The sequence below is a fragment of the Rattus norvegicus genome, chromosome 12 (assembly GCF_021556685.1).
Source record: "Rattus norvegicus strain SHRSP/BbbUtx chromosome 12, alternate assembly SHRSP_T2T, whole genome shotgun sequence".
Classification (NCBI taxonomy): Eukaryota; Metazoa; Chordata; class Mammalia; order Rodentia; family Muridae; genus Rattus; species Rattus norvegicus.
In genome coordinates, this window is record NC_141545.1 from 39,182,799 (window position 1) to 39,205,524 (window position 22,726).

Sequence of the window (22,726 nt, forward strand, 5' to 3'; positions counted from 1 at the left end):
CTTTCTTCAGTGTGCGCACCAGGGATCAAACTTGGGTAGTCAGGCTCGGCAGCAAGAACATTTTTTTTTCTTTTCTTTATTTTGGAGCTGGGGACTGAACCCAGGGCCTTGCACCTCCTAGGCAAGCGCTCTACCACTGAGCCAAATCCCCAACCCCAACAGCAAGAACATTTAGAGGGCGAACCAGTCAACTTTCCCCCTTTATCCCACTTCCACTTTACTAAGAACAACACCACATACATAGGTGCCCTTGCCTGGAAATAAATACTTTAATTTTTTTGCTTTATTTTTAAGATGACAAATAAGTTTCAAGTTTATTTCCTTTTTTTGTTTGCTATTTAAATACAAAGCTAAGCCACAAACAGGTACAACCAAGACATTTTATCTCACAGTTACACCCTCCTGTCGGATCCTCCTCCAAGTCTGACCACTGACTGGGCTAGCAAAGGGTGCGGGGAAGACTTTCTTAGGTAGCACCATCATGAGGCTGGGAGATGGAGGTACTGGGGACAAGGGTAGGCTCTTACACCTGGCTCCTGAACCCCAGGCCCCCTGGACTGAAGGTGAATGGTTAGTCCTCCCCAAGGAGGGAGAAGGAAGCCTACTCTTGCTATCACAGGTTACAACTGAAGGATCCTCCTGATCTCTGGCTGCTAAGCCTTGCGGGCTGCCAGGTACCCTAGAGCCAAACACATCTGGTGTCTGATGCCCACAGGACTGACGGCATCTTCACGGGAGACCAGGGGTTCTGCCTTGACAGCAGGTAGAGAACTTCCCACGTAGCAGAATTGGGGTTGGGGAGGGGGTGTGGGCTTAGTAATTTCTGGTCCCACTACAAACCTCACTTTTGATTAGAATAGAGTACCATCTCAAATCTTCTCTACACAAACCAACCAGCCAAGCCAAAAAGAAAAATAAACCCCAGAAGAAAAGAAAACTGCATTCATTTCACTCCCTTCAAAACCTATATACATGTTAAGTTGTTTTCTGTGGGTTTTTTTTTTCCATTTTTTTTCTTTTTAAATTTTTTTTTACTATTTTGTTTTTTTTATTATTATTTTTTAAAATAAATTCAGTGTTCACATTTCTATAAAGAATTAATGCAGTTTCAGGAGACCTGCCCTTCTTGGGCAGGAGAACAGTGCTTTTCCCGGCCCGCCTCTAGTCTGACTGCCCACCCTGATGCTTCAAGGTGCCTGGAAAAGCCGTAAGCCTGTGGAAGAGGTCTGTTCCTGGCCGGGCCTCCGAGCCCCGGGCTCAGTAAGCTTTGGAGAAAGCAGAGGGGAAGACTAGCTTACTGTGAAACTTTTGCTAAAAAATATTCATACACGTCAATGTGTACACCTGTCAAGACGTTGAGGAGAACAAGAGCTTGGAGACATCCCGTCCAGGCTGTGCGTGGGGGTGGCAGCACCCTCACACCGGCCTGTCCTCGGACGTGGGGTGCGGGGGAGTCCTGGCTTTCATCTTGGGCAGAGCCCGGCTTCCTAGTTCATGTTCAACTCCATTCTCTAAAACCTGTGCCGAGTCTTACACTGCGCGGGAAGCACAAATGTTCAGCTTGTATGCAAAAAGGTAGAAAAACAACTAGAATATAAAAGTTTTGGTAATATAAGGCCATCTGTTCAAGTCCACCTTGGAAACCTGTAACAGATATTTAAATACTACATGAAAAGGCATCTTTAATATACTTTTTAAAAACATTTGAAGTAATTAGCTAAGAGTGAGTGTGAGTGTGTGTGTGTGTGTGTGTGTGTGTGTGTGTGTGTAAAAAATTCATTTCCCTTTGAGGGCACTTTGTCCTTTGAAGGAGGCAGGGTGGCAGGGAGGCAGGGAGGCCACATGGTTGGTTAGTGCTTCAGCCAAGGGTAGGCTTCGATGGAGGCCTTGCTCCGGTCTCCATAGTCGTACAGGAGCTCCTCCCCGGCCGCAATGTCTCGGGAGGCTATGAGGATGAGGTGAGGCACGCCGTCGATGTCATGCAGTTTGGTCTGGCAATTCCCACACTTACTGTGATTGATCAGTCTCCCCAGGCGGTTCGTTTCTTGAGTGGCATCCACGCTGGCATAGTGGGAGAGTGAGGGGATTACACTGATAAAGAGGCTTTGAGGGGTTGGGGATTTAGCTCAGTGGTAGAGCGCTTGCCTAGGAAGCGCAAGGCCCTGGGTTCGGTCCCCAGCTCCGAGAAAAAAAAAAAAGAGGCTTTGAACCTGGCTGGGAGGCCTCACTTGGGAGACAGTTAATTCCAGAGGCTACTTTTAAAGCCAGAAAGGCCTGCATGCAGAGCCTGGGAACAGAATCCCAAGAACTCTCTCTGGAGTCCAGGAAGTAGCTAGTGTTTCAAACACATCAACGGATACAAATGGGCTCTCCTGACCTCAACCAGGAAGGAGCAATTACCATTCTGCAGAGCTCCTCTGCAGACAAATGCCCAGAGGGAAAGGGCTTGTGACCAGAGCAGGTTTCTAGGGGTTGAGTCCTCTCCTGCTGAAGGAGAGCTCCAATCCCAAAGCTAACTGAGGAGAAGGAACAGATCTCTGGACAATGATTTCAATTGCAAACCTAGCACTCAGGTGGCTGAGGCAGGAGGACGATTCAGTTTGATGCCAGCCAGAGCTACATAGTAAGACCTGATCTAACTGTAACAGGCAAGGAGACTGATCAGACTCGGGAATGGCCCTGGGCATCCGGCTGTCTGCCTTTCCCCCACCCCACACCTCGTACTCACCAGTAGGTTTTGCTCAGATATTGAAAATAGTACATGTAGCAGCCCGTGGAGGGGTCCTGTGCATACAGAGCCTCCCGCTTCTTGGCATCGGTGATTTCAATGAGGTCTCCATGGTATTCTACCACAAAGTCTCCCCGGGAGAATCGCTTGGTAGCAATCACACCCCTGCCTTTGCCATCGATTAGATCAATCTGTCAGGAAGGGACAAGACAACATGGCTTCAAAAATATGAGTGGTGTCAACAGGCGTGATGCCTTCCAAGGGGCTTGAACCATACTTTTTGCCAATTTTACTGGCTGGACATCAATAAAAATAAAACCCACCAGCACCGTGGCTTCATAGCTTTTACTGTGTGCACTATGTCTCAGGCCATACCCACTCCATCCCACTAAGAGCTCCACTCTGCCCAAAGTTGTAAGTCTGGCTCCCAGCTGAAATCTGCTAAGTAGGCAAACACCATTTTGCAGATGAGAAAAATGAGGCTTAGAAAGGCCATGAAGCTAGGAAATGGTGACATCGGGGACTCTGGTCCATAAGGGTCTCTGCTCACTGGGTGATGAGCAAGGCCAGTGTCCTGCACTTCCTGTGATCCACCAATAACTTCTGGTATTTCTCTTCACTCTCTCACACATGGGAGTTACAGAATAGATGGCTGCTCCAAGGGCCCAGGACTAAGTTTGAGTCTCGGTTATAGGTGGAAAGAAAAGGTTGTTTTTTTAAAGATTTATTTCATGTATGTGAGTACACTGTAGCTGTCCTCAGACACACAAGAGGAGGACATCTAATCTCATTACAGATGGTTGTGAGCCACCAGGTGGTTGCTGGGAATTGAACTCAGGACCTCTGGGAGAGCATCAGTGCTCTTAACCGCTGAGCCATCTCTCCAGCCCCAAGAAAAGGTTTTTGATCCTTCACTCCTAGAACAGATCCATCTACCAGCACACCTTGGAGGTACAGCCCCTCAGCCAAAACACACTGAGATGTATGTCTTGGGGCCCATTGATACAGCACATGCTTAGCATGCACAGGGCTCAGTAAATCCCCAGCCTCAACACAAAGCAAGACCCACGTGGAGAAAAGTGCCTGCCTTCCTTAGACCTGGCCCCAGGGATAGACTAATCCTCTCTGTGTAATTATCTGTTGCTTTCCTTCTTTAGGGGTGAGTGCTGGGGACTGAACACAGGGCTCTGTTGATGCTCTGCAGGCACATCACTGAGCTACTGATGGACGGTCAACCATGCCAGGAAGCGTGGTAGGGTCCAGCAGGTTGAGACCCGTTGGTGGGCACACACCTGAGACTTAGGTGACTCCCTGTTCCCTGCTAGACTCCTGGCCTGGGACACATGCCACACTCCTCACATAAGGAAGAGTGACCTATGGTCACATAGGCCCAGAACAGAGTCCTCCATGCTAACAAGGTACCTAGTGGTCCTGAGGGCTTGGCCAATAACCTTCCCTTCCCAGCATCCCTCCCTACAAAAGATATGTAATCTCTGGTCTAGCCTGAGAAGTGGGTACCGGACAGCAAGCATCCATTCTCCACCATGAACAGCCAATAAACAGTTCCTTTAGAACCATGGACTGTTAGGGGTTGGGGATTTAGCTCAGTGGTAGAGCGCTTGCCTAGGAAGCACAAGGCCCTGGGTTCGGTCCCCAGCTCCGAAAAAAAAAAAAAAAAAAAAAAAAAAAAAAAAAAAAAAAAAAAAAAAAAAAAAGAACCATGGACTGTTTCATCAAGACCTCCTTAGCAGAGCCTTGGAGAGGGCCTTCAGCTACAGAGCTGCTGCTTAATTCTCCCACAGAAGGCCTCCCTGAGCTGTCAAGCCTTCCTCCACCAAGCTAAGAACTCTCATGACCGCTGGGACAAGCCAGAGCTGTGCTTTCCCCTGGTCCCAGGATGAACGCTGGCCACAGGCCATAGCCCACTGCCCCCAGACTCTGTTCTCAGCATTTCCTCGACTCACAGGACACCTGGATGTCCAAGAGTCTGAGAACCCCACAGCTGTCGCAGGTCCAGGGAACCCCAGCCAGCTCTGGCTTTCCCACACCTCTGACTGAGCTTTCCCAACCTTGAGCCTCGGCACTTCCCTGCCCAGTGGCCCTGAGGGCTTGGGTGTAGGGTAAGCACAGTAGAACTGCCAGCGCTCTGCCTCCCCCCGAGGCTGTGCCCAGCTGAGAGGTGGACATGGACCCAAAAGCTACATTTCTAGCCCCTTTTTGTATCGAACTGACTTTATAATCCAGGCAAGACTTGATCTTACATTTTTTTTTTCCTTCCCCGGAGCTGGGGACCAGATCTTACAGTCTTAAGACCACTTTACCTCAGCCTCCTGAGTAGACAGATGGGCTAACAAACTTTGCCTCCATTCCCACTGCAATTTTTCTTTTTATTTAATTGCCCAGGCCAGGTGTAGTTGTATGGGCCTTTAATCCCAACATTTTAGAGGTAGAGGCAGGAAGATCTAGCCTGTGAGTTTGAAACCAACCTTTTCTACAGAATGAGGAGCTCCAGGAATACATAGGGAAAGAGAAAGGGGCTGGAGATGGCTCAGCAGTCAAGAGTGCTTGCTGCTTTTGCAGAGGACCCAGTTCAGTTCCCATCACCCACACCCAACACTGGGCAGCTGTAACTCCAGTTCCAAGAGATCTGATGTCTTCTTCTGGGCTGTGGGTAGCCCTACTCCATTTATATAAAACAGAAAGATATACACACACAGACACACACACACACACACACACACATTAAATAAAAATCTTTTTAAAAATTACATTAATAGGGCTGGAGAGATGGCTCAATGGTTAAGAGCACCAATTGCTCTTCCAGAGGTCCTGAGTTCAAACCCCAGCAACCCCATGGTGGCTCACAACAGTCTGTAATGAGATCCGATGCCCTCTTCTGGTGTGCTTGAAGACAGCTACAGTGTACTTATATATAATAAGTCTTTTAAAAAAAAATTACATTAATAAACGGGGCTGAAAGATAGCTCAGCAATTAAGAACCTTTGTCCTCCTCTTCCTGTAAGCGGACAGAGGTGACCTGTGAAGACGGTTTGCTACTCCCTTGACCTAGAAAACCCCACAAAATCATGCAAGTCAAGAGGTTCAAACCTTCGTGTTCACTTTAAGAAGACCCTGGAAACTTCCCAGGCCATCAAGGGTATGCATATCCGCAAAACCCCCAAGCATCTGAAGGCTGTCACTTTAAAGACACAGTGTGTGGCATTCCGGCAGTATAATGGTGGAGTCAGTAGATACACCCAAGCCAAACGCTGGGGCTGGACACAGGGATGGTGGCCAAAAGAGAGTGCTGAATTTTTGCTGCACATGCTTAAAAGTGTAGACAGTGATGAATTGAAGGGTTTAGACGTAGATTCTTTATTATTGAACATATTCAGGCGAACAAGTTATCTGCAATGTGCTGATGATATTACAGAGCTCAAGGCCGGATTAATCCATCCATGAGCTCCCCCTGCCACACTGAGAAGGAACAGAGTGTTCCAAAGTCAGAAGTGGAGGTTGCACAGAAGAAAGATATCCCAGAAGAAACTGAAGAAACAAAAACTCATGGCACGGGGATAAATTCAGCATAAAATAAATGTAAATAAAGTAAAAAAAAAGAAACCAAAACCAAAACCAAACAAACAAAAAACCCATTTGTCCTTCCAGAGAACTTGGGATCAATTCTCAGCATCTACACAGTAAGTCCTAACCAGCTACTGGTCTTAGGGGATTGACTCAAGCCCTCTTCTGACTGGTGGGTGCACCAGGCCCACATGTGGTATACAGACACACACACAAGCAAAACACTCATTTCAAAAAGATAAAAACACTGGAGTGAAGTGGGTGACCCACCCCGGACATCTCAGTAAGTCTGCACCTTCCTGACGTGCTTGCTTACAATAGCTGTTGGGTCTGGCGCTGACACTGAGCATGTGCACTCAAGGCAGTCTTGGGGCGTGTCTTGCTGTGTGGAGAGGACCTTACCTTCATGCCCTCTTCCTTCCCGCTCTCAATTAGCTCATCTATCTTCTTCCTTTCTTCAGACTGTGTGGAGTTAAGAACAGTGTTAGTGTTCACATGCCACGCCACAGCCAACCTGTGCTGCCCTCAGCAACCTCTCCTCGACCATCTGCCATGAGCAGCCATCACCCAGCCTTGCCTGGACAAGAGGCACACAGTTCTGGCCTGTTGTATTTTCAGTCTTTGGTGTGTGTTTGGTTGGTTGGTTCTGAGTCAGGGAATTCAGACTGTAAGCCCAGGCTGGCCTTGACTCACGTTCTTCCTGCCCTAGCCTGGGAAGTGTGGGTTATGAATGGGCATCAGCATACCTAAGTCGTCTGGATCTTCAGTGTTTCCCAAGGGTCCCTGTGAAGAACTGGCCGGCCCACACTATGGTAAGCATTGGAAACATTCAATCCACTAAGAGGTGGGTCCTACCAGGGTCCCTGGGAATCTGCTCTGCGCGGGACAGTGAGACTCCGGCCTAGTCTCTCACTTTCAGCAGTCAGGAGAGCACTCTTGTCCCACATGCTCCCCCATGATGTCCGAAGCAACAGGCGTCAACTAACAGCCTCAAGTCTCTGCCACAGTAACAGAGATGAACCTTTACTGTCTCGGGCATTTGTTGCAGAGGCTTAAACATGAAGTTTATCCTGTAGAGTACTTTAAAAAAATGGTTTTTAATTCACCAGGATCTAAGAAACAGGACTCTAGGGCTGTCGAGAAGGCTCACTGTGCAAAGGCACTTCAACTGCTGGCCACCCTGACCATCTGAATTTGATCCCTAGAACAATGTACAATCTCTCTGATCACCATACACAAACCACAGCTCACGAATGCCCCTGCTACAAGTAAACGTAAGACCTGGAGGCTGACTCCTTACGAAGTGACCATCCCTCACTATGCGCATGGTGGCCTACGCCTGCCATCCTAGCTGCTCAAGAGCCTGAGGCACAGTTTTCAGACATTTGAGGCCAATATGAGTTACAAAGTGAGATGTGGGCCGGCGTAGGGCAATCTGGTGAAAGCCTGTCTCAAAATAAAAAGGAAAATAGAAAAGGAGGCAAAAAAGGATCAATGTGGGGTTGGGGATTTAGCTCAGTGGTAGAGCGCTTGCCTAGGAAGCGCAAGGCCCTGGGTTTGATCCCCAGCTCCAAAAAAAAAAAAAAAAAAAAAAAAAAAAAAAACCAAAAAAAAAAAAAAAAAAAAAGAATCAATGTTTGCTCAGCATATATATGGCTTTAATGCCCAGCACCACCAAGCAAATAAATGGATGAACTGAGCAGAGCAGATCACAGGCAGGACATACCTGCTCCTTGTCCCTCCTGGCTAAGCTAACCGATACTCCCCCTGGAGGTCTATGCCAGCTCTCTGAGCTATGCCTGTGCTCCTAACCAGCAGAACAACACAGCAAGGAACAGAGGAGCTAGGGAACCACCACAGGTTCTCTCCTGCTGCTACTCCGTCTCACTGTGCCCTCTCATTACACAAGATGCTAGGGAACAAGAGGGGCTACAGACACCAGGTGCCCACAGCTCTGGCTCACTAGCACGGAGGGCCTTCCTCGAGGCTGATGCCATCCGTGGAGGTCTTGCCACCTGTGGAACTCACACCCTTGCTAGACCTTATAGGCAGAGCCTGGGACCAGGACATAGCTAGCCAGTCATTCAGTCCACACCTACCCTGGAACAGGCCCTGGGATGTGTGATGGAGACAGTGCTGAGGGAGTGTGAACGGGTGACCTCAGGACAGTCTGAGATCTAGTCACCTTCTCCTCAGCCCCTACTGTCCTCCCTCAAGCCATTATCTGACAGCCATCTCCGGAGTCTCAGGGCTTCCACTGCAATACCCAGTTCTTTACCTATTGCCACAGGAATGTTCTGAAAAGATTGTTATTATTGTTACTTTGAAAGGCACCACCACACCCAGCTCTTTTAGAACTATAAGAACTCTTAGAACTATAAGCTTTCAGAACTATAAGCCTGGGGCAGCTGGGGCTACATAGAGACACTGTTTGGAAAACAAACACTAATAAAAATTAAAAAATAGGGGTTGGGGATTTAGCTCAGTGGTAGAGCGCTTGCCTAGGAAGCGCAAGGCCCTGGGTTCGGTCCCCAGCTCCGAAAAAAAAAAAAATTAAAAAATAAATAAATAACTAGGCTTTTACTATGTGTCAAGGCTGGCCTGGAACTTAATGAGATTAAAGCAAGACATAACCTCACCCAGAATGTGAGTTACCCGTCCACTCATTAAACTTTTCTATTTTGAGAGTTTGGAATTAAACTTAGAGATCTGTCCACCTCTACGTCCTGAGTGCTGAGATTAAAGGCGTGTGTCACTGTGCAGGACTTTTCCTTATGTGGATAGATTCTGTAAGGTACAGGCGTCAATGTCTCCCCTCCACCCATCCCCCACACAACAGGCTCTTCCAGAAGGCCCGGTCTCCAGCCTCTAGGCTACGGAGCAGCTGTCCTTCCTGCCTAGTGTGACCTTTTCCCTGATCCATGTGCCTGCTTATTTCCTCTGCTCTGGAGTTAAGGAGCCTTGGGCTCACCACGGAACCAAACTACTCCATCTCACCAACCATCCAAAGGAGGCAGAGTTAGGTTTCGTCCTCCTGACAGTACTGGTGACTACACCTGCATCCTCATGCATGTGAGACAAGGGCTCTACCGCTGCACTCCAGCACTACCTAGGGGTCTTCTCAGCGTAGGCAAGGTCTGAGGGAAGATGGACAGGAAGGACAGATGGCTCCTTGCAGTCCCCAGGGAGTATCAGAGAGGAGGCAGCCAGGGAGCTGCCTCTGCTGCAGTACAGTTGCCCCCCACAGAGGAGCAGGCCAGCCAGGCAGCCACAAGGCTGGGGGCATTTCCCTATGGCTTGCTTGCCCTGTGCTTAAATAGCTCCCTCCGGCTCTGAACTCTGGACCTGGTTCTGCCCCAGCAGCTTTTCTTAAGCCCCACAAGGTGCCCCACCACTTGGTACTTTGATTTCACTCTTGGCCACTGGTCAAGTACAGCTTCTCAGTCCACTTACTCAGCCCCTAGACTAACCTAGTTAGGTGAGCAGGCGGAACTTCAGTCCCTGACAGACCTCACTGCCATGCCCTCCAGCTTTCTCTGCAGTCAACAGAATACAAACTCTGCCAGCAACAGTCACATCCATGGCGCCACGGGCAGCTGTCACTTCCCTGCCATGCCAGCGACAGGGGAACAGTGCTCTTTCAGCAGAGCCAAGACAAACAGAGGGGCACAGCATGGTGCCTGCCTGCTGGTGCTGCTTCCTGCTCTATCTATCTGGAAACAGGGTGTGCTATCCCTGCCTGCTTATCAGCTGCAGTGAGCAGGTGAGCTCTGCAGTCCCCCTGCAGCTCTGCAGCCTTCCGGCCTCCGCTCTCCAGGCACAAGAGCCTGGCTTTTCTTTAGCACCACTGACTTAGGTACTCCCACCCAGCAGCACTTGCCCGTGTGGGGCCTGCCATGCCGCCTGCCTGGCTGGGAGGAGCTCTGGGTTCTGTGGGCAGGCACCACCTCTGCTCTGCAATGCAGCCTTTGAGAGTGACCCAGCACACCGTCCCACTGCTGGCAGGCATTTCTAACAGCTCATTCTTGGCCAAGGCACTGCCTTTCACAAGAAATGAAGTGAAAGCTAGTGGGGTGGGCAGGTGGGGAGGGAGGGAAGCAGCCCCCCTCCCTTGGGCTTGATCTGGATAAAGCTGCACTAACCTGAAGCTCTGCATGCAGATCTGCCATCTCGGATACTGAGGGGACCTCAGCAGCATACAGAACACCCAGGCTGCCCAAATCAATCCCCTCTCCCCTGCTCTGAGGTGATCTGAAGCCTTCAGAGTCAAAGTCTTAAAGGAGAGTGAGGTGTTGACCCTGACGCCCTGGGCATCCAAGTGGGATTCAGAACAGAGAGAATAACCACACCCCACTGCACCAATGTTGATAAGGCTGCCCACTGGGTACCGCATACATGGGCGTGGGGCTGCCCAGACTGGCTACCTTCCTCCCTATAAGCCACTTCACATTTAGCCAGAAATAGGCAGACGCAGACGGGAACGGACTATACTGGGAAGCAAGGGAGGGTGACAGTCTCAGCTCGCTGCCATTTGCACTCCTACACCATTACAGAACAAAGTCTTTTATGAGAATATCTCATCTAGTTCAGACTGGCCTCAAATTCTCTATGTAACGCAGCCTTAACTCTTTCCCCCGAGACAGGGTTTCTCTGTGCAGCTCTGGCCGTCCTGGAACTCACTCTGTAGACGAGGTTGGCCTCTGCCTCCCAAGTACTGGAATCAGAGGCATGTAGCACCTCCTCCCACTTGGCCTTTCTGTGTCTACCCCTGTCCTGGGATTGTAGACAAGACCCACCGTCTCCAGTTTATGCAGGGCTAGGGATGGAAGCTGTGGCCCTCTGGAACATGACAAGCCAGGACTCTAATAAGCTGTGCCTCTAGCCCCAGGCGGCCATTTTATTAGTGCGTTTTGCTTTCAGACAGGGTTTTATTATGCAGCCAAGGAGGACCTCGAACTGGAGCTCTGCCCTCACTCTCCTGTGTGCGATTCGCCACTGCATGTGTGTGGATCCCCATCTTTCATCTTTGTAACAACTCGCTACCGTCTCTTTTCTTTTTTGAGGCTGGGTCTTGCTATGTGGCCCTGTCTGGACTGGAACTTGCTATTCAGACCAGACCACTCTCATCAGAACATCCATCAGTTCTCTCAACTCCGTCCTGAATACTAGGATTATAGGTGTGTCTCCATCCCTGGACTTTACCAGACCACTTTACAGACAGGAGAGTGCAGTCAACCACTAGCAGTGAGCACTTCCGAGCTAGCGTTCTCAGCGGAACTTCTCAGCTGAAGACAGGAGAAGCTCCTGAAAGAACAGGCAGGGGTTGGGGATTTAGCTCAGTGGTAGAGGCAAGCGCAAGGCCCTGGGTTCGGTCCCCAGCTCCGAAAAAAAAAAAAAAGAAAAGAAAGAACAGGCAGCTTTCCCCGCAGGCTCCAAACGCACTGCCAGAGCATCCTGGGAAAGCCCATCTGACCTTTCTATGCCATGAAGAACAAGTCACAAGGCTTCCTTCCACGGTGGTCTGAAGTATGCCTCCTGCACCAGGATGGCCTGTGCTACATGTTTCACCCCAGGGTCCAGGTGGACACAGGCTAAAGGAAACCCACGGGCCTGGCCTCCGCGCCCCTCCCAGCTGCAGCTCATCAGACCTTACCTGCAGCTCAGCTTTGCTCTTCCTGGAGCTCCTTCGCACGGGGTAGAAATCTGTGAGTTTTCTATTCTGCTGTGTCTTCCCTTGAGACCTGGGTAAGAGGGGAGGGAAGAAAATAAGCATGAGGCCTGCTGCCCCGCTCAGACCCAGGGGGCGACTCCCTGTAAATGTGTTCCTCCGACACTTTTGTGCATTGGGACCTAGGTGCACATCTGCTCATCTACCTGGGCGGGCCCCAGACTCCAAGGACAGCTGCTCACTCCTCTCTGGGGAAGAGATAGGGAGGGAGGCCTTGACCTCTGGACCCTGACGCACACACAGGGAAACACCAGAAAGTGAGATGACTCAGGAGAGGAGAGGCCGGCCTGGCAGTGGACTACACAACCACAATAGTCAAGGGAGCAGGTCCCTGGGAACCAAGTGGTGCTGTGCTGAAAGGGCTCCAGGCTACTTACTTCTTCCGAGGGGCCTGCTTGCCCTTGAGGGGCTTTTTCAGGGCTTGCTTAGCAACCGCTACACTGGTAGAATCACATGACGGGGGTGGAGTTTTTGGAGGTTCTGTTGCTTCAGGTTTTTGGTTTGGAAAAGGCGCCAGGGGACCTCTCCTGGTATCTTTGCTCTTCTGTTCTTCTGACTTCACAGCGCTTCGGATAACATTCCCAGCGTTTCTTTTCTCTGCACGGGATAGGTGGGAGACAGGGACTCATTTACTCCATGCACCGTGCTCTAAGACAGGCTAAGACAGGAGCATTCTGTCAGGGCCAGGAAGGAGGCGCTGGAGCCTACTATGCCAGTGTCCACGGAAGCCAACCCAGCAGAAGCGCTTGGAGACAGGGCCTGGCCCTCTGTATGTGGGCATGGGAGACAGCCTGAGTCTCAGCTTCCAGACACTGGCGGGTGGAGCCAGGGGACAGAGCCCAGACTCTTCTCCCCTCACTGCCTGGCATGCTTTACTTCAGAATCTTAGCCAAACAAAGCCTCCTTCGAAAAGAGGTGGAGGTCCCAGGCTCCCAGAGGTTCTCCGGACGGCACCTAGGCAGACTGGCACGCACCCTGTCACGAGGCACACAACAAAGAGCCTTGCTGATAACAGCGTGCGCAGATCTGGTGCTGGTGAACTGTGCTATTTTTAAAAAATGGATTTAATGATTTACTTTTTAAAGTAAACAAACTAATATGCTACCCAGAGATATGAGATGGCACACCAATTTTAGGAAACAATTTTGAGGTTCCCTTACAAAGTTAAACGTAGAATTATCCTATGACCCAGCAACAAGTCCACGGTCAGGCATCGACTGAGGATTAAAAACACATGTCTACACAAAAAAAATCTGTCCGTGAAATGTGGTAGCTTATGCACATTAGCTGAAAGAGCAAACATTCCGAACACCGGTCAGTGTATAAATAGTTGAAAAGTGGTGTGTCCACATACTGGGGGTGACTACGACTCAGCAGCAGAAAGGTACAAAGCACTGACACACACCACGAACGCACGGCAAGGACTGACTCTGAGAGGCTCGCTGAGTAAAGAGTAAAAGGCCAAGCACAAAAGGCTACGTGTCATGACTTCTGTCATGACTTCGTTTGCATGAAATGCCCACAACAGGCAAAGCTGCAGACCCAGAAAGGAGTTTCAAGGCTGCCTAAGGCTGTGGGGGGATGGGGAGTGCAGAGTGAGTGTTAGTGGGTATGTGCTTTGTGGGGTAACAAATGGTCTGGACTTAGAGGTGGCAGTTGTACGACTGCAGACGCACTTAAAAAAAAAAAAAAGGGCTGGAGATGTGGCTCAGTGGTTAAGAGCATTGACTGCTCTTCCAGAGGTCCTGAGTTCAAATCCCAGCAACCACATGGTGGCTCACAACCATCTGTAATGGCATCCGATGCCCTCTTCTGGTGTGTCTGAAGATGGCTACAGTGTACTTATATATGATAAATAAATCTTTAAAAAAAAAAAAAAAATCACCCAAGCGCACACTTTGGATCTGGGGAGGGAGCTCGAGTAAACTGTGGAGTGGTGGCACAGGCCTGTAATCCCAGCACACGTGGGAGGTGGAGGCAGAACATAAGTTGAAGGCCACCCTCAGCTGCTTGGGAAGTTTGAAGCTAGCCTGGGCTACAGAAGAGCTTGTCTTGAAAATAAAAATAAATAAAGACCTGGGCTAGCTCAGTGGTAGAGTGCTTGCCCACTCTCTGGGTTCTATCCCAGGTTCTACAAAACAAGCATAGAAACATCGATAGCTGAATCATAGCTCAGCAAACAAAAAGGAAAAAGATGTATCACAGGTATCCAGGAAGGTAAAGCTTGCAAGCTGGCTTAGTCAGTAAAGTGACCCACATAACAGGGGGACCTGTGTTCAGTTTCCAAGCACAGGCATAAAGAAAAGCTGGGGAAAGGGGGTGCGGTTGAAAATGAGATGGGTCAGCAGGTAAAAGCCCTTGCCACCAAGTCTAGTTACCCCAATCGGATTCTTAGGCTCTTCATAGGAGAAAATGACTCCTGTAAGTTTCCCCCGCACGTATACGTAGCACACAGATACCCACCCACGTACAAAACAAACAAGCAAACAAATGTAATTATAACAAAAACCCCCAAGCCTTTCTGGATCAGCCCCACTCCTTCCCATCCTTCCCGCCTATGAATACACAGGGTCCGCTGACGCCTACGAGGAGATCTGTGCCACAGCACAGTTAGGTGAGACGGTAACCTTTCTCAGAGACTCCAATGTACACTTGACCCCAAATTCTCATTATTGCCCATTTAACAGCACCAGGAATCAGTAAGCCCCCAGCAGCACACGGACAATGTTCACTCTGCCCAATTTTGGAAGGGATGCAGGGTGGCTAAGGCCCCAGACGGGGACTTTGGCCAAGCCTGGGCAGCAGGTACCCTCCTGACAGCTGCAGACACAAGGATGTGAAGGATAAGGCAATGCGGTGGGACTGTGCTTACAGCCGTAGCATCTCAAGGCCCTTCTACATCCAAACAGCCCAATGGGTGAGACAGGACTCCTCTCAACGGACAGGAATGTCACCCAGGACTCACAAAAGAATGGCAGCTTGCCCAAGTCTCCTCCTTCCAAGTGGCAGACAGCACAGCCCCATACATGGGGGTGGAGAGGCTCCTTCCACAGGCACAGGGCTCCCCCCCTTAGTTCTCACAGACAGCCTGAGAGGTTGGGCTTTAGCACTTCTGTTTCTGTTGGTGAACACACTTTCATCCCAAAAAACTGCTGGTAGCCGGGGGCGCCCTGCTCAGTAGGGCAGGACTCATTCACAGGAATGAACTATGGGGGTAGACAGGAGCCCTTCCTCACTGAGGCTCTAAGAGGGCCTGTCTGGAAGAAGGCAAGCTTCTTAGATGACCCGCCTTGCTCGCAGAGCTGAGTGGGCCTTGGGGTTTTAGGGATTGAGCTTAGGGCCTTATGCTCGCTAGGCAAACATTACAGCACTGAGCCACATCCCAATCCTCCTTATTCTGGGCAGTGGGGGTGGGACAAAGTATCATACTGTAAGCCATGCTGGTTTTGAAATCACTGCAATTTGGCTTCCACAGAATTTCCACACACCCTTGTGCCTCCCCCACCCCCCTTTGTAAGATGCCCAGGATGGAACCCAGAGTCTCACATGCTCGTCAAGTGTTCTACCCACCAAGCTCTACCGCCCGCCCATGATTCAGCTCAAAATCTCACACAGTGCATACCATTTCGGAAAGTAACACGGACCGCCTGAATGGAAAGAAACTGTAGAAACGGGGTCAGGCCCTGCCATACGCAGTAAGTTAATTGATCCCCTGGGTCTACTTCACGTTGCAGGCAGCTGCCTGCTCTGTACGACCTGGACTCACTCTTTCTGCCATTTCTAACAATCTCAAGCCTCTCCAACTGCAGGTCGGGTGTGTTATTTATTTTTTTTTTGTGGCAAGACACGCCTGAAGGATATGCTAACTCTGTGAGAATAGGAAAAACCTGTCAGACCACAGGACACACACCCTGACACATCCGCCTCCTCTCCACCTGTATGTGCTTCTCACCGTGAGGAGGAACATGGTTACTCTCTCCCTCACGCCTGGCACTGGGAAGAAGTGTGAGAGTGTGAGTGTGTACAATCTGAGCAGCTGAAGGCAGAAAGAGGCCATTCGGGACTTACCTTCTCGCTTCCTGTAGATTCCGGCCAATGGTTTCCCCGGGCATTTGACCTCATGATGTGCGACGGAGTTCTCTTCCTGCAGTGGAGAACGCATTCCAGAGCATTTGTTCGGACTCATGTAGGCATAGATCTTTGACTGCCCAGCAAACACGTTCTCCTGGAAAGACAAACACAATATTCTGAAAGAGAAACAAAGACAATCCCACAGCGTTTTAAGGGAAGAAGGGGAAGTAAGAATACAAAAGAGATTTCATCACCACTACACGACATGCCAACCAGAAGATGCCAGCCCCAGGAGAGCTCTCTCAGGAGAGAAGCGGCAGACTTTGAAGTCCCAAGTTTGGGGGAAACATACCCTTCTCTAAAAACCTAGTCCCTAAGGGAGAAGTCTGACCAGCGGAGGACAAGACCTTAAAGGAAGGTACAGTCCATTTAAGGGAAGAGCTAACCTACCAGCAGCAGGGAGGTCAGAATGACCCAGGGAAAACTGACTCTGGATTCGAAGGGCTGGGCTGAGTCAGGGGTTAGCCCCCCAGGCTAGGGAGTCAGCCACTAGCACAGAAACAGGCCTAAGGGAACCTGGTTAACCACAGGGTGCCGAGGCCAACTGGGAGGGCTTGTTTCGTGCCTGAACCTTCTGCGCCAGGCCTGGCCCCTCTCAAGCCACTGCAGCTCAGCACCTCCCAGTACTGTAGCTGAGTGATGGGAGGCCAATGAGAGCACAGGCTGCCGGCCAGCGCATTTAGGGCGGTCACTCCACTGCAAACCGCACCTTGGCAGCAAACACTGGAGCAGGGTAGGGTGGGGTGGGGTGGGGGTGTCGGTACAGGTCACTGCTGTGTTGGTGTCTTTGGGTGTGGAGCCTCTCCTCGGAGTGGGCTCTCCCCAGAAACAATTCAGCCTGGTAAGAAACTGGCAGCCTGATAAGCCACTAAACACCCAAGTCAGACACTCTGATTATTAGAGGGGAGAGAGCAAGCCCCGGACACCCTTGGGAAGGCTGCCACCTCCCAGGACTCAAGGTCTCGGGAGGGGCTGGAAATGCCACCAGGCCACAGTCAAACTTTTCGAGGGCAGACACTACCAGCCAGGGTCACAGTGGAACCGGACCACTCGTGGCGAGGCGGCAGAGAAAGAAGCTGCCCCAGGCCAGTCCTGCCCGCAAGCACCGATGGGGGGGCCCCCTGCTGTGCCCACGTGCGCGAGGCCCGGGCCCGGCAGGCGCGCTGCTCAGTGCGGGGAAGGAGCCTGCTTACCCCGTCGCTGCGGGGCCTCCCCGGGCCCCTCCGCTCCACCATCTCCGGGCCCGGGGCCGTCGCCGCCACCGCCGCTGCCGCCGCCTCCACCGCGCGGGGCTTGCACATCTTCCTGCCTGGAGAGGGGGGACCCGGGGGAAGCGGGGGAGGGGCGCTCAGGGCGCGGCGGCGCGGGCCGCAGGACCGCGGGGGCCAGCCGCAGCCATGTCTCCAAGCCCGCACGCAGGGGGCCCGGCTGCGCTGTCCCGGGGCCCGGGCCCGAGCCGCGGCGCCCTTCCCACCCGGCCCGGCCGGGGCCTCCTGCGCCCGCCCCACCCCATGCGCCCGGGCCCGACACACCCACCTGCAGCCCGGCTAGGCCCATGGCGGCACGGCCGGCGCCCTCGCCCTCGCCGCGGCCCGGCCACCAGCGCTGCCGCCGCCGCTGCTGCTGCTGCTGCTGCCGCCGCCACCAGCGCCGCCGCGGCGCCCCGGGAAAGGGCCGGCGGCGCCCCACGGCGCCCGCTTCGCCCATGGCCCGCAGCAGGCCGGGCGCCCGCGCGCGCCGCAGCCGGGGCCGGGAGCGAGGCCGGGGACGGCGGGGGCTGGGGCGGCGCTGCCAGGCGCCTGCGGGGCGGGCGCGAGGGTTCGCGACGGCCAATCCTGGCTCAGCGCAGCCCCTCACGCGCGCGCCCCCGGCCACTCCGCGCAGCGACTGCACGGCGCCCCGAGCCCGCACCCGGGCCGCGTCTGCATGCGTGGGATGTTCACGCGAGCCCGGGTGTCCACCCTGTGGGCACCCTAGTAGGGGGGTAGGCTCTAGGGCCACAGAACCAGGAAGTGATGGGCCCTCGTCCAAAGCTAGGCAGACTCAGCCTGTAGCCGGTAGGAGGCCCTGAGGAGCCTGGGAGCCCTGGCTAGCCTTGATAAGTTTGCTGGGGTTCTTCTGCCATGCTATCTTGTTTACGCCCCAGAATAGCCCGGGGAAGACAGACACCATTATTACCTGTTTCGTACAGATGGGGAAACTGAGGCTAAGAGAAGCGATGGACCTGGCCGATGGACCTGGCCAAGTTCTCACATCTAGATTCCGGCCCTAGCCAACAGACCAGAGTGACTGCACTCCTAAACCGCTACTCCTAGCTCTTTCAGATGAAGAAACTGAGATTGGGAGGAGCTACAGGGAGGCAGAAGGGTTTTGCAAGCAGGTCACCCACCTTGTGTTCCTGTGGCCCTCCCTGTAAGAAAACTGCCTAGGTAGGCAGGATTCCAGGCAGTCTGGTGGCTGCTTACTGCCTTGTGCCGTTGTACGGTGGCTGTGTTAAGGCTTGCGGCCAAAGCTTTGCTGTATTTATGCAAAGTCATAGACGCAAAGGACACCAGAAGGTACCCAGCTCCTGCCTTAGCATTAGGACCACACGACTAAGTCACTTCCAGAGTCTGGCCCTCTATGTCTTAGTAGCTAAAATTCCAAAGCCTTGTTTTCCAAGACCAACCCAAGGGACCTCCCAACATCCACAATAAAGGGCTGTTACAGGCGCCTCTTCACCTTCCCTCCTGTTAAAAGGCCTTATACTGAGGATGATTACAGGACAAGCCACTCTCAGGGCATTAACACCTCATCTACTTGCTTTAATAACTATCAAAGTTAGAGGCCTACTCCCAACTCTAACTTCCCACCTTGGATCCTGGAGACTACCGGAAGTTAAAAAAAAAAAAAGAAAGATACTAAAAGCGACCCTCAGTGATAAATCACAAGCCCCCAACACACGAAGCCGTGGGTTCGATCCCGAGAACTGCAAATAAACAAGCGATGGGAACTATCCCATTTGCACTGTACATGGCTGGCTCCTCCAGTCTCCTCTTGGCAGGCTAAGGCCGAATGATTGCAGATTTGAAGCCACTCTGAGCTGTAAAGACGTTTTAGAAGGGTTGGGGATTTAGCTCAGTGGTAGAGCGCTTGCCTAGCAAGCGCAAGGCCCTGGGTTCGGTACCCTGCTCCGAAAAAAAGAAAAAAAACAACATAGAAATACAAACTCTATTCTTGCTAGGACCTCAGAGGACCATAAACTGACAACGATGTTGTATCCTGAATGTTTGCAGTGAGCATCAATTAATTAAAACTCCTGACTATGGTCATACTATTTATTTATTTATTTATTTATTTATTTATTTTTGGTTCTTTTTTTCGGAGCTGGGGACCGAACCCAGGGCCTTGCACTTCCTTGGCAAGCGCTCTACCACTGAGCTAAATCCCCAACCAAGGTCATACTATTTATTATTCCTGTCTCACCCCTACGGAAACTGAGGCTTGGGACACACGACTTATCTACTGTGAGAAGGAAGAAATGAGATTGGAGCCCACTTCTGCTATGTGGTGGCAGAGGGCCCTTGTAGGCCACGAGGACTGTTATAGAATTGATCCCATGAGCAATGGGAGAATAGGGGAAGTAAAAATCAGGTGATAGAAATCTGTAGTGTTGGGGGTTGGGGATTTGCCTAGGAAGTGCAAGGTCCTGGGTTCGGTCCCCAGCCCCGAAAAAAAAAAAAAGAGAAAAAAAAAAAAAAAAGGAAATCTGTAGTGTTAAGCTGCTGAGAGACTGAACGTGGAAGAAAGGCGAACCCATTTGGAAGGAACAGAAGAGATGAGGAGAGTTGATGGGCTGACCTGCCTCAAAATAGAGCACATGGTGGTTCACACCTGCAAGCCCTACACCAAACCAAACTGCAGAGGGATTTGAATCCAGAAGCACGGCGACTATGCCATTACCACATACCCTTAATCCTGAATAATGAAGTTCATTTGTAGGTGGAAGCACCTATGTTTGAAAGTGATGTCTGATTGAGAGGCAGATCTGAGGAAGATCTGACAGAATAGGATATGCTCAACTCTCACGGGAACAGAGAGAAAAGAAGAGGCTACTTAGAGAGCAGTGCAGAGAGAAAAGAAAGGAAGAGATGGCACTTTTACCAGGGCAGGTGTACAGAGACAGGTTGCAGAGAGGGAACAAGGTATTTACAGGTTCATGGGTGAAGACAGAACAAGCCAGAGAATGAGAAGGAGCCAGAAGATTGGAACAGATTGCCAGAGTTGGTAGGAGGCAATTCAGTTAGAAGCCAAGAGATGACAATTTGAATCAGTCAGCTTGGGGAGGAGTTTTGAGCCAGCCAGCTGAGCTAACTAGTTGGCCAGAGTTCAGAAGGAACTAGAAAAGATGTGTTTGTTCAGCAGTAAGTTTCAGAGGCTTAAATCAAGTTAACACCCAGTGGGTTGGGGATTTAGCTCAGTGGTAGAGCGCTTGCCTAGCAAGCGCAAGGCCCTGGGTTTGGTCCCCAGCTCCGAAAAAAAGAAAAGGAAAAAAAAAAAAAAAAAGTTAACACCCAGGTCCTTGGGAAGCTGAGGCAGGGAGAGTGCCTGAATTCTAGGCCAGCCTGAGCTACAGAGTGAGTCTCCATCTAAAACTCTCCACGTGAAAACGAAACCAAAACCAGACCCCAGATATTGTAGTACATGTCCTTAATTCTAGTACTCTGGCGGCAAGCAGATCTCTGTGAGAGTTTGAGGCTAGCCTAGTCTGCACAGTGAGTTCAGGGCAGCTGGGACTATACAGAGAGACTCTGTCTGAAGAAGTGGGGGCAGGGTGTAGAGAGAGGAGAAGGATGTGTAAGAGAGCTTACCTAGCAAGTGTTAGGCTCCAGGTCCTAGGAGCACATAGCTAGCCGTGAGAGTCAAAATACTGGGCAGAAGCTAAACAACTTTGTCCTTAGCTTTAGCTGAGAAATGGAGGCTGTGGCATAGCAAATACACAGCACAGCTAAAGTGTGTGACTCCAGACTTCACCTTTGACCTCTGTAGAATGTTTCACAGGTTTATACAGACATACAGATTTATATAGGTTAACTGAAATAATGTTTGGATCTCAATTATAATTATTCCCATATTTCAATAATAGTTTTCTTCTAATTTAATTAAGCTGTTTGTTATTGTTTTGATGTTTCTAAACAGTTTCTCTGTGTAGCTCTGGCTATCCTGGAACTTGATTTCTAGACCAGGCTGACCTCGAACTCAGAGACCCAGCTGCCTCTGCCTCCTGATTGCTGGGATTAAAGGCTTTCAATCACCCTATACACAGCTCAATCAAATCAAGTTTTACTCCCCCAAACTCATTATTTTAAGCATACATTGGTGCTTTGCCTGCATGTATGTCGGTATACTACATGTGTGCAGTGGCCTTGGAGATCAGAATGTTTCCAGAATGCTACCATGTGGTAGAATACAGAGATGCTCAGTGGTCAAGAACACTGCTGCTCGGGGGTTGGGGATTTAACCCAATGGTAGAGCCCTTGCCTAGTAAGCGCAAGGCCCTGGGTTCGGTTCTCAGCTCCAAAAAACAAAACAAAACAAAACACTGCTGCTCTTCCAGAGGACCCAGGTTCGATTTCTAGTATCCACATGGCTGTTCACAACCTTCTATAGCTCCAGTTTCAGGGGAATCTGAGACCCTGTTCTCATTTCCGTGGTCAGTAGACACACATGGTGCACAGAAACATGTGGACAGAACTCCCCTACACATTAAATAAAAGTAATAGTTTGAAAAGTTTAAAAAGGGGCTGGAGAGATGGCTCAGTGGTTAAGAGCACCCAACTGCTCTTCCAGAGGTCCTGAGTTCAATTCCCAGCAACCACATGGTGGCTCACAACCATCTGTAAAGAGATCCAGTGCCCTCTTCTGGTGTATCTGAAGACAGCTACAGTGTACTTATATGTAATAAATGAATAAATAAATCTTTAAAAAAAGTTTAAAAAGGTGTTTGGTGGTGATACAGGTAGAAATTCACCTTTTTATAACTAAGTCAGACAATTTAAATACACTTCTAGATAAAACTTAAAGGTTTTTTTTAGGTTAAACTTGGCATGGTGCTTGGTGTATGCCTAAAATCCCTGAATTTGAGGGCCAAGGACAAGAGGATCACTGCAAGTATGATGCCAGCGTGGTCTACATAATGACTTGCATTTTGGTAAAGGCTATGTACTGAGACTGTATCAAAAAACAAAAACAAAAAGAAAAAAAAAAAAAACCCAAAACCCAAAAAGGTGCTTGGAAAGTGTAAGAAACAGGATAGATGGATGGTTTAAGAGTGAAACTAATGTTAATATTCTTTAGGTAATGAAACACTTTAACGTGAAGTTCATTATACCTCATTTCTGGTTAGTATCTGAAGAAGTCTTGTCTCTAAAGACCCTGTGGGAATGCTGGGAGAATAAATACTGCAATAGGGTGCAGAGCATGCCAATGGGCCCAATAAATATTCTCTGAATGAATGACGAATTAATCTGATTGTTACTCTACAGAGCAGTCTGCACTAAGGTACTTTTCCACTAAGA

General features: G+C 50.5%; 1 protein-coding gene across 12 annotated transcripts in view; it reads right to left on the bottom strand.

Moving 5' to 3' along the window:
- Nucleotides 1-245: 245 nt before the first annotated feature.
- Kmt5a (lysine methyltransferase 5A) overlaps nucleotides 246-22,726 on the bottom strand; it is a 29,061-nt gene continuing 6,580 nt past the window's right edge. For 2 of the 12 annotated variants that reach the window (XM_087579349.1, XM_087579350.1), the window contains exons 2-8: nucleotides 17,363-17,478; nucleotides 16,107-16,263; nucleotides 12,416-12,635; nucleotides 11,964-12,051; nucleotides 6,713-6,772; nucleotides 2,729-2,919; nucleotides 246-2,061 (exon numbers count right to left, since the gene is read on the bottom strand). In XM_087579349.1, the coding sequence (XP_087435475.1) occupies nucleotides 1,851-2,061; nucleotides 2,729-2,919; nucleotides 6,713-6,772; nucleotides 11,964-12,051; nucleotides 12,416-12,635; nucleotides 16,107-16,263; nucleotides 17,363-17,478 (1,043 nt within the window). In that variant the 3' untranslated portion in view covers nucleotides 246-1,850. 12 annotated transcript variants of the gene reach the window in all.